This window comes from Nyctereutes procyonoides, unplaced genomic scaffold (genome assembly GCF_905146905.1).
Source record: "Nyctereutes procyonoides isolate TBG_1078 unplaced genomic scaffold, NYPRO_anot_genome, whole genome shotgun sequence".
Classification (NCBI taxonomy): Eukaryota; Metazoa; Chordata; class Mammalia; order Carnivora; family Canidae; genus Nyctereutes; species Nyctereutes procyonoides.
The window spans coordinates 48,223,715-48,238,151 of NW_026575140.1; the positions used below are offsets into that span (position 1 = coordinate 48,223,715).

General features: G+C 58.2%; 1 protein-coding gene across 1 annotated transcript in view; it reads left to right on the forward strand.

The window, feature by feature from the left end:
- The window catches only part of MYO15A (myosin XVA), a 49,716-nt gene that overhangs the window by 17,717 nt on the left and 17,562 nt on the right, over positions 1–14,437 (forward strand). Inside the window, exons 18-44 of the mRNA XM_055306436.1 lie at positions 398–475; positions 1,231–1,379; positions 1,496–1,541; positions 1,702–1,826; positions 2,123–2,240; positions 2,569–2,744; positions 3,189–3,273; positions 4,006–4,059; positions 4,156–4,237; positions 4,316–4,446; positions 4,896–4,991; positions 5,979–6,214; positions 7,824–8,005; positions 8,157–8,229; positions 8,439–8,630; positions 8,954–9,114; positions 9,227–9,321; positions 9,876–10,002; positions 10,201–10,268; positions 10,345–10,422; positions 10,579–10,759; positions 10,868–11,000; positions 11,311–11,416; positions 11,590–11,662; positions 13,047–13,168; positions 13,595–13,654; positions 14,103–14,178. Coding sequence (XP_055162411.1) covers positions 398–475; positions 1,231–1,379; positions 1,496–1,541; positions 1,702–1,826; positions 2,123–2,240; positions 2,569–2,744; positions 3,189–3,273; positions 4,006–4,059; positions 4,156–4,237; positions 4,316–4,446; positions 4,896–4,991; positions 5,979–6,214; positions 7,824–8,005; positions 8,157–8,229; positions 8,439–8,630; positions 8,954–9,114; positions 9,227–9,321; positions 9,876–10,002; positions 10,201–10,268; positions 10,345–10,422; positions 10,579–10,759; positions 10,868–11,000; positions 11,311–11,416; positions 11,590–11,662; positions 13,047–13,168; positions 13,595–13,654; positions 14,103–14,178 — 3,103 coding nt within the window. The remainder of the gene's footprint in view (positions 1–397; positions 476–1,230; positions 1,380–1,495; positions 1,542–1,701; positions 1,827–2,122; positions 2,241–2,568; positions 2,745–3,188; positions 3,274–4,005; positions 4,060–4,155; positions 4,238–4,315; positions 4,447–4,895; positions 4,992–5,978; positions 6,215–7,823; positions 8,006–8,156; positions 8,230–8,438; positions 8,631–8,953; positions 9,115–9,226; positions 9,322–9,875; positions 10,003–10,200; positions 10,269–10,344; positions 10,423–10,578; positions 10,760–10,867; positions 11,001–11,310; positions 11,417–11,589; positions 11,663–13,046; positions 13,169–13,594; positions 13,655–14,102; positions 14,179–14,437) is intronic.

Consider the following 14,437-nt stretch of genomic DNA (forward strand, 5'->3'; position numbering starts at 1 on the left):
CACTCAGTTATCTCAGACACATTCCTGCCCTGGAGGTGTCTCAGGCCAGGATTCGAAGCTTCTGTGCCCACCTGGGCCTTGTTTTCCTCATCTGTAGGACACAAAATAGCATCTTTCACTGAGGATGGGGCCAAGATCCAGACAGTCATGTGAAGCTAGAGCTAGTGCCCCCCTCCCCGGAGGATTGGGAGGGGACTATGGCAGGAGGAAGGGTCCAGATAGGGAGGTAGAGGCCCAGGGGGGGCAGGGCCAGGGTCCCCAGGGCCTGGGAGCCCCTGACCTGCTGTAGGGAGGAAGGAGGAGGCTGGGAGCAGGCAGGCTGAAGCACACTGGCATAGGCTGTGCCCCCAGGCTGTGTGGGGTCCTACCCAAGCCGCCCCACCGTTCCCCCCTGCAGGTGCACAAGTTCCTCGACAAGAACCATGACCAGGTGCGCCAGGATGTGCTGGATCTCTTTGTGCGGAGCCGGACACGGGTGAGCCTGCCGGGCCTCCTGCCACTCCGTCCCCACCCCAGAGCACCCAGCTTGCTGTCAGGCCCTCTCTCAGTCCAGGAAATGCGGAAGTGCCCCAGATATCTGGTCCTGCCTCTGGCTCCCCCTGGCTGCAGCCAGGCTGTGATCCTGATCCCAACCCAGAGTCGGCCTTGCTCTGGGCTTTCTCCCATTCCTGGTCCTGCCCCATGAAGGGCCATGCCCCTGGCCGGCCCCTCTGGATCACCCCGGCCCATCCTGGCCCTGGCCACCTAGCCGTGCCCACCCTATCCCTCCACTGAGCGGTTCTCCCAAATGGCCCTGTTGTTCTTAGCCACCCACCCTATCCTCTGAGCCTCCACCTTCTTCTCTGTCCAATGGGCACCCTCCTCCTGAGGTCGTGGTCAGAGTTCACAACGATGTGTGTCACAGGCCACCTCAGGGCCAAGTGCACAGTCAGATTGAAGAAAAAAAGCCAGCCCGACCATGGGACAGGTCTCGTGGAAGGTGCTGAGCACCAACTTGAGAGGCATGTGATCCAGGAGGACAGCAGCCTTGCAGAGAGGGCCGGGGTCTAGTGGGTTAGTTTTCTGATCCCTCTGGTTTGGAGATTGGACTCTTTTTGTTTTTAACTCTTTTTGTTGTCCCCGCCCCCCACCCCACCAACCTGTTTCCTTGTTTCTGTCTCTGCCCCCTGCTCATCTTCCTGTCTCTCGTGCCTTGACTGTGGCCCTGGCCTGCTGCCCGCCCCTGCTCAGGTGGTGGCACACCTCTTCTCCAGCCACGCCCCACAGGCCACCCCTCAGCGCCTGGGCAAGAGCAGCTCTGTCACTCGGCTCTACAAGGCACACACGGTGGCCGCTAAGTTCCAACAGTCGCTCCTGGATCTAGTGGAAAAGATGGAGAGGTGAGCATGTAGGTGGGGGGGGCACCCAGTCTCCCCTCTGACCCACTCTGTGACCCTCAGGGGTCAGCACCTCCTGCTCTGGGGCCTCACAGTGCCTTCCTTCCGCCCCTGTGCAGGTGTAACCCCTTGTTTGTACGCTGCCTGAAGCCCAACCACAAGAAGGTATGTGATGGCTGAGGCCCCTGGGAGAGCCAGATCCTCCTCATGCTGTGTGACCTTGCAAGTGGCTGTCCCTCTCTGGACTTCCATCTGCCCAGCCCACTGTGGGGACTATTTGTGGTTGGGCCCATATGCAAACTCCTTTTCTGGGCCTTCCTTACAGGAGCCAGGCCTCTTTGAGCCAGATGTGGTAATGGCACAGTTACGCTATTCAGGGGTGCTCGAGACTGTGCGAATCCGCAAGGAGGGCTTTCCAGTGCGCCTGCCCTTCCAGGTGTTCATCGACAGGTATGTCAGTCAGGGTGGTTCCTGAGCTCCACAGCTCCATACCCAGCTCCCCCATGGCCCCAGGAATACAGAACCCAGGCAGGACAAAGCCTGCCATGCACAGTTGCTCGGTTGTGTGCTGTGCGAGATCGTTACGCTAGCTGTCACATAGCGATGTACTTCTCATTCTGCTATTTTTCCTAGTTTTATTGTGTATGTTTGGGGGGAGGGGGCGGATTCCAAAGGAGTAATTTTAAGTTATTATGCACAATTTCCAGCAGATGGCAGTAAACTGTCTTATTCAACCGAAACCACAGGTACCGCTGTCTTGTGGCCCTCAAACACAACCTGCCGGCCAGTGGGGACATGTGTGTGTCGGTGCTGAGCCGCCTGTGCACGGTCATGCCAAATATGTACCGCGTTGGTGTCAGCAAGGTGAGTCCCGCCTCACGTGTGGCCCTGGGAAGCCCTGAGTTCAGGAGCTTTAGAACTGGAGCCTGTGGAATGAGAAATGGCCCAGCCAGAGAGCAGTGGCCCGGAACCAGCATGGTGGACTTGGTCAGCGGTCAGCGGAAGGTGCATCCTGACTCCAGACCTATGCTCGGGGGCTTCCCCCTGCCTGGCTCCCCATCACTGCTCCTTCAGCCTCCCCACGCTCAGCGCATCCCCAGCTCCAGGAGGCCGCCCATCTGGTCTATGTATCTCCAGGCCTCCCAGAGGAGGCCAGCCCCTCCATGCCTCAAGGCCCGCCTCCCCTCCTCAGCTGTTCCTCAAGGAGCACCTGCACCAGCTGCTGGAGAGCATGCGGGAGCGTGTCCTGCACCTGGCAGCCCTCACGCTGCAGCGCTGCCTGCGCGGCTTCCTCATCCGGCAGCGGTTCCGCTCCCTGCGCCGCAAGATCATCCTGCTGCAGAGCCGGGCCCGGGGCTACCTGGCCAGGTACAACCCACGCAGGGCAGGACTTGCTGGTGCCTCTGAAGAGGCCTTGCCTGAACTGGGGTATAAGCTCCCTGTCCCAGAGGTGTGTGAGCTGAGTGTCAGGGCCTCTCTGCAGGAAGGGTGTCCGGACTCTGTCTGCTTTTGGATGTCCTGCCCACCTGCCCCCTGGCCCCAGCCTGCATCCCGGGTCTGGGAGCCCTGGGACTACAACCTGATGGGATGTACACACTCCAGGCAGTTTCCTCCAGGACCTGCCACTTAATTTGCTGTGTGACCTTGGCTGAGTCACTGCCCCTCTCTGAGCCCCATGGGGCTTGTATAGTGAGTCATGGGCCGTGATACGCAAGCCTGGTTGGCGTGGGCATCTCTGCACCTCGGTCACTCTGCGATCCTACGCCCTGCCCTCCCCAGCCCCCAGGACACTTCTTTACTTCCCACCCCTAGGCAGCGGTATCAGCAGATGAGGAGGAGTCTGGTGAAGTTCCGGTCCCTGGTGCACACATATATAAACCACCGGCATTACCTCAAGGTGCGGACCTGTTGCTCCCCCTGCTCTGGGGAGTCAGGCAGCAGGGAGAGGGAGGAGGCCCTTAGCCCCCAGGAGGAGACTGTTGACCTCAGACAGTCTTGGGTTTGAATCCCCACTCTGCCACTCACCAGCCAGGACTTGGCCTTCCCCACCCTCACTTTGTCTGCCTAGCCCTGGGGTTGGGGGGTGGGGGTTCAGGGACATGCTGCACGGGGAGGATTTAGCCTGTGCCGGGTTCACAGTGAGGCCTTCAGGAGTTGGGTGTGATGGAATCTGTCAGCCTGAGCAGCGCCGGATATGGTTTTACTCTTACCTTAATGCCAGTGTTGGCCCGTTGTATAAACCCACCCCCAGAAAGACAAGGGTAGTCCACAGAGCCTTGAAGACCCACCTGGCCTCCACTGAAGGCTCTGTGGCATGACAGGAGGGGAGTCCACCCCGTGTCTCTGGGCGACTGCAGAAATCCTCCTGGGGGTCTTTTCCTGTCCTGAAGTATTACTTCCTCCGCCTCTTGCCTCTCTTTCTCGCTCTTTCTCCCGTGCCTCTCTGTTTCTCTGGCCAGAGCTTTGTGCCCTCTTTGCTGCCTGTAGGGGGGCCAGTTGCCCCCTTTGCTTCTCTTGCCAGCCACCTCCCGTGGGTTGGCTCGGGCTGCCCCCGGGGCCTGGCTGGGGCCTGCCGTCGCCTCTGCCCACCGTTCTCCTGCCCCCGCCTTGACCATCTGCTCTCCTGCAGCTGAGGGCAGAGCGGAGGCTGCGGGTGGAGGAGGCCCGGCTCCGGGAGCTGGAGGTGGGTGTGGGCTCTGGGTGGCAGCAGGGACCAGAGGGGAGGCCGCCAGGTGGGAGTTGTGGAAGGGCCGCCCCTCACGCTGCATGGTCCCCGCAGGAACTGAGCAAGCGGGAGGTGGTGGCCGTGGGGCACCTGGAGGTGCCCGCTGAGTTGGCGGGACTCCTGCAAGCAGTGGCGGGTACGTCAATGCAGGGCGGTGTGGGGAAGGGGTGGGCAGGCACAGAGTCTGGCACCTCACACCCCCCTCTCTCCACAGGCCTCAGAGCAGCCCGGGGACCCCGGGTGGCCCCTGTGCGGACTCCCCGGCTCCAGGCCGAGCCCCGTGTCACGCTGCCCCTTGATATCAATAACTACCCCATGGCCAAGTTTGTCCGATGCCACTTTAAGGTAAAGGCTGGCATGAACCCAAGCAGCCCTGGTCAGCAGGCACTGTTGTCAGCCTGGGGCAGGGTCCTGGCCATGCCCTGTGGCATGGGCTCATACCCAGAGCCCTTGACTTGCCGGGTCATGAGGAGTCCAGGGGCTCCAGAGGAGGGCCAGACAGACATGGAAGGCCCCCAGGGACTTAGGAAGTGGCCATTTGCCAAGTACCTCATCCCTGCTTTCATTTCGGGCTCTCCAGGAAGAGGGTCTCCAGGGGGCTCAGGTGGCCTCCACCACCAGTGAACTGAGGGCCAGTGTCTGCCTCTCTTCAGGCTTCAGTGTCCCCATCCACACTCTGGGGAAAGGAGCCCTTACCTCACTGGCTCTCATGTCCCTGCCTGGCTCAGAGAAGTGGATCCAAATGTACCCAGGAGTCCCAGCTCTGTCCCCACGCCCCTGCCCTGTGCCCGCAGGAACCTGCCTTCGGGATGCTGACACTGCCCCTGAGGACACCCCTCACACGGCTGCCAGTAGAGTGCCATGCAGAAGCTGTGAGCGTCTTCAAGTTGGTAAGGGTCCGCCCAGGCCACCTTTGAAGTTATAGCCATGAAGCCTCTTGACCTGCCCTCCTGGGTCCTCCACTAACCCAGACCATTAAGCCCAGCCTTCTTCTTTGGAGGAAAGACTTATGGGCGAGGAAGGGCATGGAATCAGGGCTCCTCTCTGGACTAGGGTTTGAGGGTTGAGAGGCTTTCTTCTCCCAGCCGTCTTCCTGGCAAAGAGGCTGCCCCAGAGTCTCCACGGAGCTTCCCAGGGACACCATGAATAGATCCAGGTCCCCTCCTCGAGGGCTTCCTAGTCTGAGGAGGGGAGGCAGAGCAGACCTGACTACTCCATGGACAGAGGTTCGACATGGAGGCTGGGAAGTCTAATTAGGTTCCTAAACCACCTCTGGACAGAATCAAAGAGGGCTTCCTGTTGGCAGGGGATGGGGGTGGGGTGGAGCATTTGAGCTAGTTTGGAAGGAGTTAGAATCTGCCAGCCAGGACAGATGGAGAAGTCACCGAGAGAAGAAAAAGTTGATGTAGTCAAAACACATCAATTAAAGGAAGTCAGAAGGGCAGGGGCCGGAGACTTGTCTGCCTTGGATTTTATTCTAAGGGCCCCAGGGAGCCAAGGAGGGTGCTTCCATGGGAGGGAGTGGTCAGATATGAATGTTTAAAAAGTGCTTTCTTGGGGCCTGGATGGAGAAGGAGGTGAGGGATGGAGGCCAGAGATGCAGGGAGGGGCTAGGGCTGTTTGGAGAGCGCTAGTGGAAGGTTCTTGATCAGGAGAGAAAAGTCAGTATGCTTTGGATCTTGAGTTTTCTCATAGTTAGCATGAACCGCCTGGTCATTTGGCACAGGACATGGCAATTACAGTGTAACATGGGGGGGGGCTGTTACATGGGCTTTCCTGGGACTCATGGGAAGGTCGAGAGAGGGGTGCATGTTGGGGATGGGGCCCTGGCCCAAACAACCTTCCAAGAGGCCCAGGAGAGTCTGTTTGTGATCTAGATCCTGCGTTTCATGGGCGACCCTCACCTGTATGGTGCCCAGGAAAACGTCTTTGGGAACTACATTGTGCAGAAGGGGCTGGCGGTGCCCGAGCTCCGGGATGAGATCTTGGCACAGCTGGCCAACCAGGTGTGGCGTAACCCCAGCTCCCACAATGCCGAGCGGGGTTGGCTCTTATTGGCTACATGCCTCAGCGGCTTCGCACCTTCCTCGCGCCTCAGCAAGTACCTGCTCAAGTGAGTGGAACCCGGCAGGGCCAGGGCTGAGAACAATGATGCGGGCCTGAGGCCCCGGGGGGATGTCAGAGGTCAGGCCAGGAGTGAGGTCTCTATGCTTGGAAGCTCAGGCGTGAGGGCCTGTTAGGGTCCGTTCTCTGTCTCCACCAGTCTCAGAACAAGAAACAAGGGCAGGTGTTTACTATGGAGGGTAGGGCTCAGGTAAACTGGATAAAGGACTTGCAAAGCTCAGAGGATGGCAAGACCAGGGCATAGGGAATTTGGGGAAAAGGCACTCATCTCTCATGTCGTGGCAGTAGAGCCAGGTGGTTAGGAGTATAGACTCTGAATGCAAGACAGTCTGGGTTCAAACCCCAGCTCAACCTTCAGAATGCCAGCATCTTGATGATACTGAAAATGACAGTGATAACATCCCCCTGCTGGGGGCAGCCCTGGTGGCGCAGCGGTTTGGTGCTGCCTGCAGCCTGGGGTGTGATCCTGGAGACCTGGGATCGAGTCCCACGTCGGGCTTCCTGCGTGGAGCCTGCTTCTCCCTCTCCCTCTGCCTGGGTCTCTGCCTCTCTCTATGTGTCTATGAATAAATAAATAAAATCTTAAAAAAAAAAAAACATCCCCCTGCTGGGTGAGAAGGATGCTTTGAGCTCAGGCAAGCCCTGTGTGCAAATCCCAGCTCTGATACTCACCTGCTGTGTGACCTGGGGCAACTCACTGCCCTTCTCTGAGTCTCTTTCCTCATCTGTAAATTAGGATTGGTAACAAGACCACCTTACAGGGTGGCTGTGAGCCTCAGAGCATGTAGAGCTTCACCTGGGCCATGCGCAGTAGGTAGGCAGCTCAGTGGGTCAGTCTTGTGAATCTGTGGCAACAGGTTAGGGCCACTGCCTTCCTTTCTGGGCTTGCAGTGGCACAGCTCTGGGTTCCCTCTTGCGACCGCCACCGAGGGGCTACTCCATTGCTGCTCCAGCAGCAGAAAGGGAGCCAGGGAGCCAGGGAGCCGGGCATGTGGAGTACCTGCCCTTGGAGGGGATCAGTTTTGTTGGCCCTGGGCCAAGCTGAACCCTCACGGCATCACTTGTGTAGAGGAGAAATTGGAGGCAGGCTCGGAGGGGCCAGATGATCCCCTGGGAGGCTTGGTGAAGGCATTGAAAGCCAAGTCTTCCAGAGTCTGAATTCTTGCCCACATCTTGCTGCAACCCCTACCTTGTCAATGACATTTTGCTCCAACAAGCTTTGGTGGACCTTCCCTGGACCTCTTTGGCATGTCCTTGGACCTTTGTTGGCTTAAGATACCTTTGGCTAGCCTGGGACCCTTTCAGCTTAGTCCTAGGACTCTGGGATCGTCTGAGATTTTTTTAGTCTAGCCTCAGAACTCTGGGGCTAACCTGAGGCCCTTTGAGTTTAGTCCTGAACCTCTGGGCTCTCCCAGGACCCCTCCAGTATCATCCCAGAGCTCTGGACTATAGCTTGGGACCCTTCCGAGCTAGCCTCAGAGCTCGGGCCTTCTCAGCTTCACCATAGAGCTCTGGGCTCAGACTAGACTTAGAATCCTCCTCTATCGTGGGCTTGCCACAGATCACTCTTCATCCTGGTTTCAACTCCTATCCATCAGGTTTGTGTCCGATTATGGGCAGAATGGCTTCCAGGCTGTGTGTCAACACCGCCTCATGCAGGCCATGGGCCGGGCCCAACAGCAGGGCTCTGGGGCTGCCCGCACCTTCCCCCCGACCCAGCTTGAGTGGATAGCAACCCAGGAGAAGGCCAGCATGGCACTGGATGTGGGCTGCTTCAATGGTGAGCTGTCCTTTCCCCACCACGCACTGCCTTCCCTCCTCCCTCTCTGCCTCACAGAAGGGCACAGGGATGGGACAAGAGTGGGGAAGCCTAAGAGTGTGTGCGGGCGGGGGAGTAGCAGGACTGAGCCCAGCACCCGCCGCTGTCCCAGGTGACCAGTTCTCCTGCCCAGTACATTCCTGGAGCACGGGGGAAGAGGTGGCTGGAGACATTCTGAGGCACAGGTTGGCTCCTGGAATAATCCCCGCCCCAGCATGCCCTCGGGTACCTGGGAAGGAGGGAGGGGGAGAGGTGGGAGACCAGACCCCCCAACACATACATACACAGGGTCCACTCTGGTCATGCTTGGGGGCTGGCTCATATTCCAGGGTTTCTCCAGGCAATACCTGTTGGTTCCATCCCTCACTTCTGTCCCTCCATGTGCTCTCACCAGGGGGCTGGCAGATGGCTGGCGGGGCTGGACAGTGGCCATGAAGAATGGGGTCCAGTGGGCCGAGCTGGCAGGCCACGACTACGTGCTGGACCTGGTGTCAGACCTAGAGCTGCTCAGGAACTTCCCGAGACAGAAGTCTTACTTCATCGTGGGTGCAGAAGGGCCCATGGCTGGCAGGGGAGGCCCGAGAGTGTAGGTGGCTACCTGGACCCTTCAGGCACTTGGTCTCCCCTTGCATGAGGCTTTCCTCCCAGCTGTTGGTTCAGAGCTGAGTTCCAAACCTAAGCTTTAAGTGACCTCTGCACCTGGTGTGGGACTCAAACTCACAACCCCAAGATCAAGAGTCAGACGCTCCGCTGAGTGGGCCAGCCAGACACCCCGGGGTCCCACCTTTAAAAGGAAAGAGCCACCCATTTTCAGAGCCCAGAGGAGATCATGGTAATGATAGTGGGGTCATTCTGGGAGGGCTATCATCTCTCAGGCGGTCAGCCGCTCCATGTTCCCCTTCCCTACAGGTTGTTTGGGAACAGCTGGGACTCAGATGAGGACACACCCACCAGGCCCCAGACCCAGGGATGCGTGCCCAGAGTGGCTGACTCCGACGGGTACTGCAGCCACAACGAGGACGGTACAAACGGGGAGAACAGGGCCCAGAGAGGGACAGCCACCCATCGAGGCCAACCAGGAGGGGCCACTGTCTCTGGTCGGGTGGGATCCTGGGGGCCATGTGGGGTGATCAGCAGGAGAAAACAACTTGGTTTTGTATCTGGCTCCCCCTCACCCCCCAGACTCAGACAGCCTGGGAGAACCCTCGGTGCCCCACAGGGGACTGGACTGCTACCTGGACAGCCTCTTCGACCCCGTGCTGTCCTACGGGGACGCGGTAGGGACGGGGCAGGGTGTTGGCAGAAAACTGGGACTGCATGTACATATCTAGTCACACACCCACAGGAGATGCAGGAGCCTCTTGCAGCCAGGGCCAGGGGGTAGCATGGGCCTAGGTCTCTGCTGGGGGCCAGGCAAAGGTTGAGGGTGCGCTCATGGCTAGAGATGCTCCTGGCTGATCCCAGAACCACCCACGGCTAAAGGTCCAAGGCCCTTCCTCCACCTGGGGTAGAAGCCAGCCCCATCAGGTACCCTTGCTCATTCTGGAAAGTCCCAGGAGTCCCTCCATGGCATGATGTGCAGCCCTGAGCAGGGCACAGCTCCTCTTTGAACCTGTTTACTCATCTGTGAGAGGGGGTGGATTGGGTGGATTTGCAGGGCTGGTGGGGTATTGACTGGGATGCTACATGAGCAGAAGCTGGGCATAAAGCAGACACTAGGCTGATGTGGGGCCCCGGGGACAGAGGAGGTGGCTGGTGTCAGATGCCCGTTGCCTTGGAACCTCGGGAGTATGGCAGTGAGGCAGATACTTGAGCCACCTACTGCCCCCAGGACCTGGAGAAGCCAACAGCCATTGCCTACCGCATGAAAGGGGGAGGCCAGCCTGGTGGAAGCGGCAGCAGCAGCACTGAAGACCCCCCCAGGAGGCCTCCAGAGCCAAAGCCAAAGCCAAAGCCAAGTCAGTGCCTGCCCCTAGAGTGGTTCCAGGGTAGGCGAGGGGAGGGGGCCCTCCTCCTTGTTCTCAGGGGCAGAATGGAGGCAGCCACTGGCCCGTTGGGACTGAGACAGCCACAGGGTGGGGGTTAGCTAGGGAATCCCCACTTCCCCCCATGTCCTGCCCCTTGGGATCCATGCCCTCTGACATGGCTCCCCGCAGTCCCAGGCCTGGATGCCTCCACACTGGCTCTGCAGCAAGCCTTCATCCACAAACAGGCCGTCCTACTGGTGAGTGCTAGCTGGGCTGTGGGAGGTGCCCTGAGTGCAGGCCTGCCTGGTCACCCCCACCACCACCTCTTCCCAGGCCCGGGAGATGACCCTACAGGCCATGGCACTCCAGCAGCAGCCGCTGGGTCCCACCCCAAGGCCCTTGCCTCCAGAGGTGAGCCTGGCCTACCCAGCTGAGCACTGTGCTACTCCAGGGTCTCACCATGCCTCTCTGGGGTAGTGGCCTCAAGCCCATCCTGAGCAAACACAGGGTCCCCGAGAATAGGCCAGTGTGTCCCAGGAAGCATACTCTACTCTTCATTCTCTGCAGAAACCCCTAGCGCCAGAGGCACAGCCCAAGTTTGTGGGCACTGGACCCCCGGCCAAGCCTGTGCTCCTGCGCTCTGCTCCAAAGCCTTTGGCCCCAGCCCCTCTGGCCAAGGCCCCAAGACCCCCCACCAAGCCTGTGGCTGCCCCCATTCTAGCTCAGGACCGGGTTTGTCCAGAAACCAGTGAGTGTCCTATCCCAGCGGGGGTGGGCGGGATTGGGCATGTAGCTGTCCCCTCCTCACACCAACTGTGGCCTTACTTTGTTCCCTACCCCTATCCCTCACCCACAGCTTCGCCCTGCCCGGATCTAGTCCGGTATTCAACCCTCAACTCGGAGCACTTCCCTCAGCCCACACAGCAGATCAAGAACATCGTGAGGCAGTACCAGCAGCCACCCCGGGGAGGCCGGCCCGAGGCCCTCAGGTCAGCTCTGCCCCCACCCCAGCCCTCTGGGCCAGTGGCCTCCTCACCACACCTGAGTGGCCACCAGCTGGGTGCTCCCTGCCCAGCAACCTTCAGGGAGTGAGTTTTTTTATGCAGAAGATCCAGATGAGCCCTTGGGGTGGAGAAAGAAAGGCCCAGACCATGCTCTAGGTTGTGCTGTGTGACCTCAGACCAGTCTATAATCCTCTCTGGGTTTTCATGTATGATGATAGAGATGGGGGTGGAGGAAAAAGTTCCCTATTCTAGAACTCTGTGGCTGGGAAGAAGAAATTCCTATGCAATCCACCAGGAAGGATGGTGGAAAGGTGTTTGTGAAGCGGCCAGACCCTCACGAGGAGGCCCTGATGATCCTCAAAGGGCAGATGAGCCACCCAGCAGCAGCATCTGGCAGCCAGGTGAGGGGCAGATTTGGGCTGGGCCCAGACAAGACAAAAGACAAAGTGGGGTGTTGGAGAGCCTCAGAAACCAGCTGCCCCTGTCAGCTATGACCCTGCTGCTGCCCCAGACCCTGTCCCCTCCCTGGGGACCCCCCATGACCCCCTGAGCACTCTCTTTTTTGGGCGGACAGGTGCCCAGAGAGGCTGTGGCCTTGGTGAAACCAGTGACCAGCACCCCAAGGCCATCCACGGGACCCACTCCAGGTGAGGGGCTAGGAGGGAGGAAGGGAGGAAGGGAGGGGCAGAGGGCTGCTGTCCAAGCATGTGAGTAAGTCTGTGTGAGTGCAGGTGAGTCCTGGTCTATGTGTCAGTGGCATGTGTGTGTCTGTGTCCCTGAGCCATGTGGACATACTGTGTGGACATTTGTGTAAGTATATCAGCACTTAACTAACAGTGACTTCAGGCCACACCCACTCTGGCCTTGCTACATCCTCACTAAAATCCTTCAAGGAAGTACCATGTTTGTCTAGGTGTTGCAGATGGGAAAACAAACACAGAGAGGTTAAGTGACTTGCTCAAGATCACACAGCTCAAAAGTGTCAGACCGGGATTATAAACTCAGCCCTCAGGGGGCACTGGATGGCTCAGTGGTTGAGTATCTGCCTTTGGCTCAGGGCACAATCCCAGGGTTTTGGGATCAAGTCCCACATCAGGCTCCCCTCAGGGAGCCTGCTTCTCCCTCTGCCTGTGTCTCTGCCTCTCTCTGTGTCTCTCATGAATAAATAAATAAAATCTTAAAAAAAAAAAAACAACCCTTCTGGCCTCACAATTGGAACCATAATCTCTGTGTCCTCTGCCTCATGGTAACCACAGTGTATCTTAGAAGTTATAAATCAGTTCACATCATGTCCCTGCCACAAACTCTCCCATGACTCCTAGGATGAACTCTAGACTTCTCAGTATGGTCTCTGAAACCCCGCATGATCTGCCCACCTCCCCAACCTCATCCTCCCCCCCCCCCATTCTCCCCTTGGCACACTCTCTTCCTGGAACACAGCAAGCCCACTCCTACTTCAGGGCCTTGCTAGGTACTTGCTGTACCTAGAATGCTCTTCCCCAAGAGATCTTTGCATGTCTGGCCCTCCTCATCATTCAGGTCTTGGCTCAATATCATCTCAGAGAAGTGAGCCGGGTCGCAGAGATGGATGGAAGGACTCTCAAAGACCAGCCCCTAGACTTTCCTAAGTAGCCCAGTTCTCTTTCCATCCCAGCTCCTAGAACTGAGATCTTTGAGCCTTTGGGGTGGAGAAAGAAAGGCCCAGAACATTTAATTGTCTGTTCTACCCACACCTATCATGAGACTGTCAACACAAGGGCAGATGCCTTGTCTATACTGCTCAGCATGGCACCCACCCCCAGGCTCTAACACAGACCTGCTGCATACACTATCTATATATGATCTATATATGCATTAAGTGAAAGATTGAGTCATTGTATGATTGTGCGTGTGTGCCCCTGTGATTGGTGTGTCTGCAGCCAGGGTTGTGGGAGACCACTTAGCCCCAGCCCCAGCCCCTTCCCTGACAAGAGGTCGCCCCCAATCCCCTTCCTCATTGGCCCTGCCTCTTTCACTCACTGTGCTTCCCAGTGCCGCCTTCGCGGTCTCTGGAGCCCCCTGAGGAACCTCTGCAGACACAGCTGCACCGCCTGGTGAACGCCAACTTCTATGGCTACCAGGACGCCCCCTGGCGGATCTTCTTGCGCAAAGAGGTACCTGGCCAGGCTGAAACCAAAGGAGGGATGCATGGGGTGGAGCCACCTCTCGGAGTGTGGGCAGGGAGGGGGGTGGGGCTAGGGTGGGGCCAGCTAGACCCTGGTCTAAGCTACACAGTGGAGTCAGAAGCCAGGGGCCCAGGTGGTACGGAGCCCACTTTATTTTTTTTTTTATTTATTTATGATAGTCACACACAGAGAGAGAGAGAGAGGCAGAGACACAGGCAGAGGGAGAAGCAGGCTCCATGCACCGGGAGCCCGATGTGGGATTCGATCCCGGGTCTCCAGGATCGCGCCCTGGGCCAAAGGCAGGCGCCAAACCGCTGCGCCACCCAGGGATCCCCGGAGCCCACTTTATCTGCAGGGTAGGAAGCAAAGTGAGAGGACTGCCCAAAGGGACTCACTGGAGCCCCAATCCCACAGGTGTTTTACCCCAAGGACACCTACAGCCACCCTGTGCAGCTAGACCTCTTGTTCCGGCAGGTGAGGTCTACTCTTTCCTTTCTGCCTCAGTGTGCTTATCTGGGCAATGGGTGCATAGACTAGCCTTCTGCAAATCTTGTTTCTATACTCTTGGATTTAGGGTCCTTGACCATAGTGAGGATGGGGAGCTGTTCTGAACTTCCCACCCTTACGGACAAGCCCACAATTTGATTTAACCAGACACACAGTTTGAGCTAGATGGGACTCAGAAGTCAAATCCCAGCCCCAGTATGTAGAGGAGGAAGCTACTGTCCAGGAAGGGCGGCATGGGTTGTGGAAGAGAAGATAAAGGAGAGGGGCCTTTGTAAATGAGATCTGATTCACACAGATGACCCCACTGCTATGAAAATAGGACCCTCCATGTCTCCACTCACACTGGAACAGTCCAGCCTGGGTTCCCAGCTGGGGGAGTCTCACAAGCCACCTGCATCATGGCTCATTCCCACAGATCCTCCACGACACACTCTCTGAGGCCTGCCTGCGCATCTCCGAGGACGAGAGGCTGAAGATGAAGGCCCTGTTTGGTACCACAGGGGATGGGAAGGGACACGGATGGGGCAGCCAGCTAGAACCGGGCCAGGCCTTCTCAGAAGGAGATTGGGGCTGACAAACCCAGCCCCATTCACCTCCCATACAGCCCTCCCTGCTCTACTTCTGGCCTCTTCCAGGGCCAGGCTGCCAGTCTGAGTTCAGTTTTGCCTAATACACTGTGTGGGCCCTAGTTGTGGTTTCCCAGTGTAGACATGGAGATCGCCCTGTTCCAGTACCTTCCTGCTGGGTGTC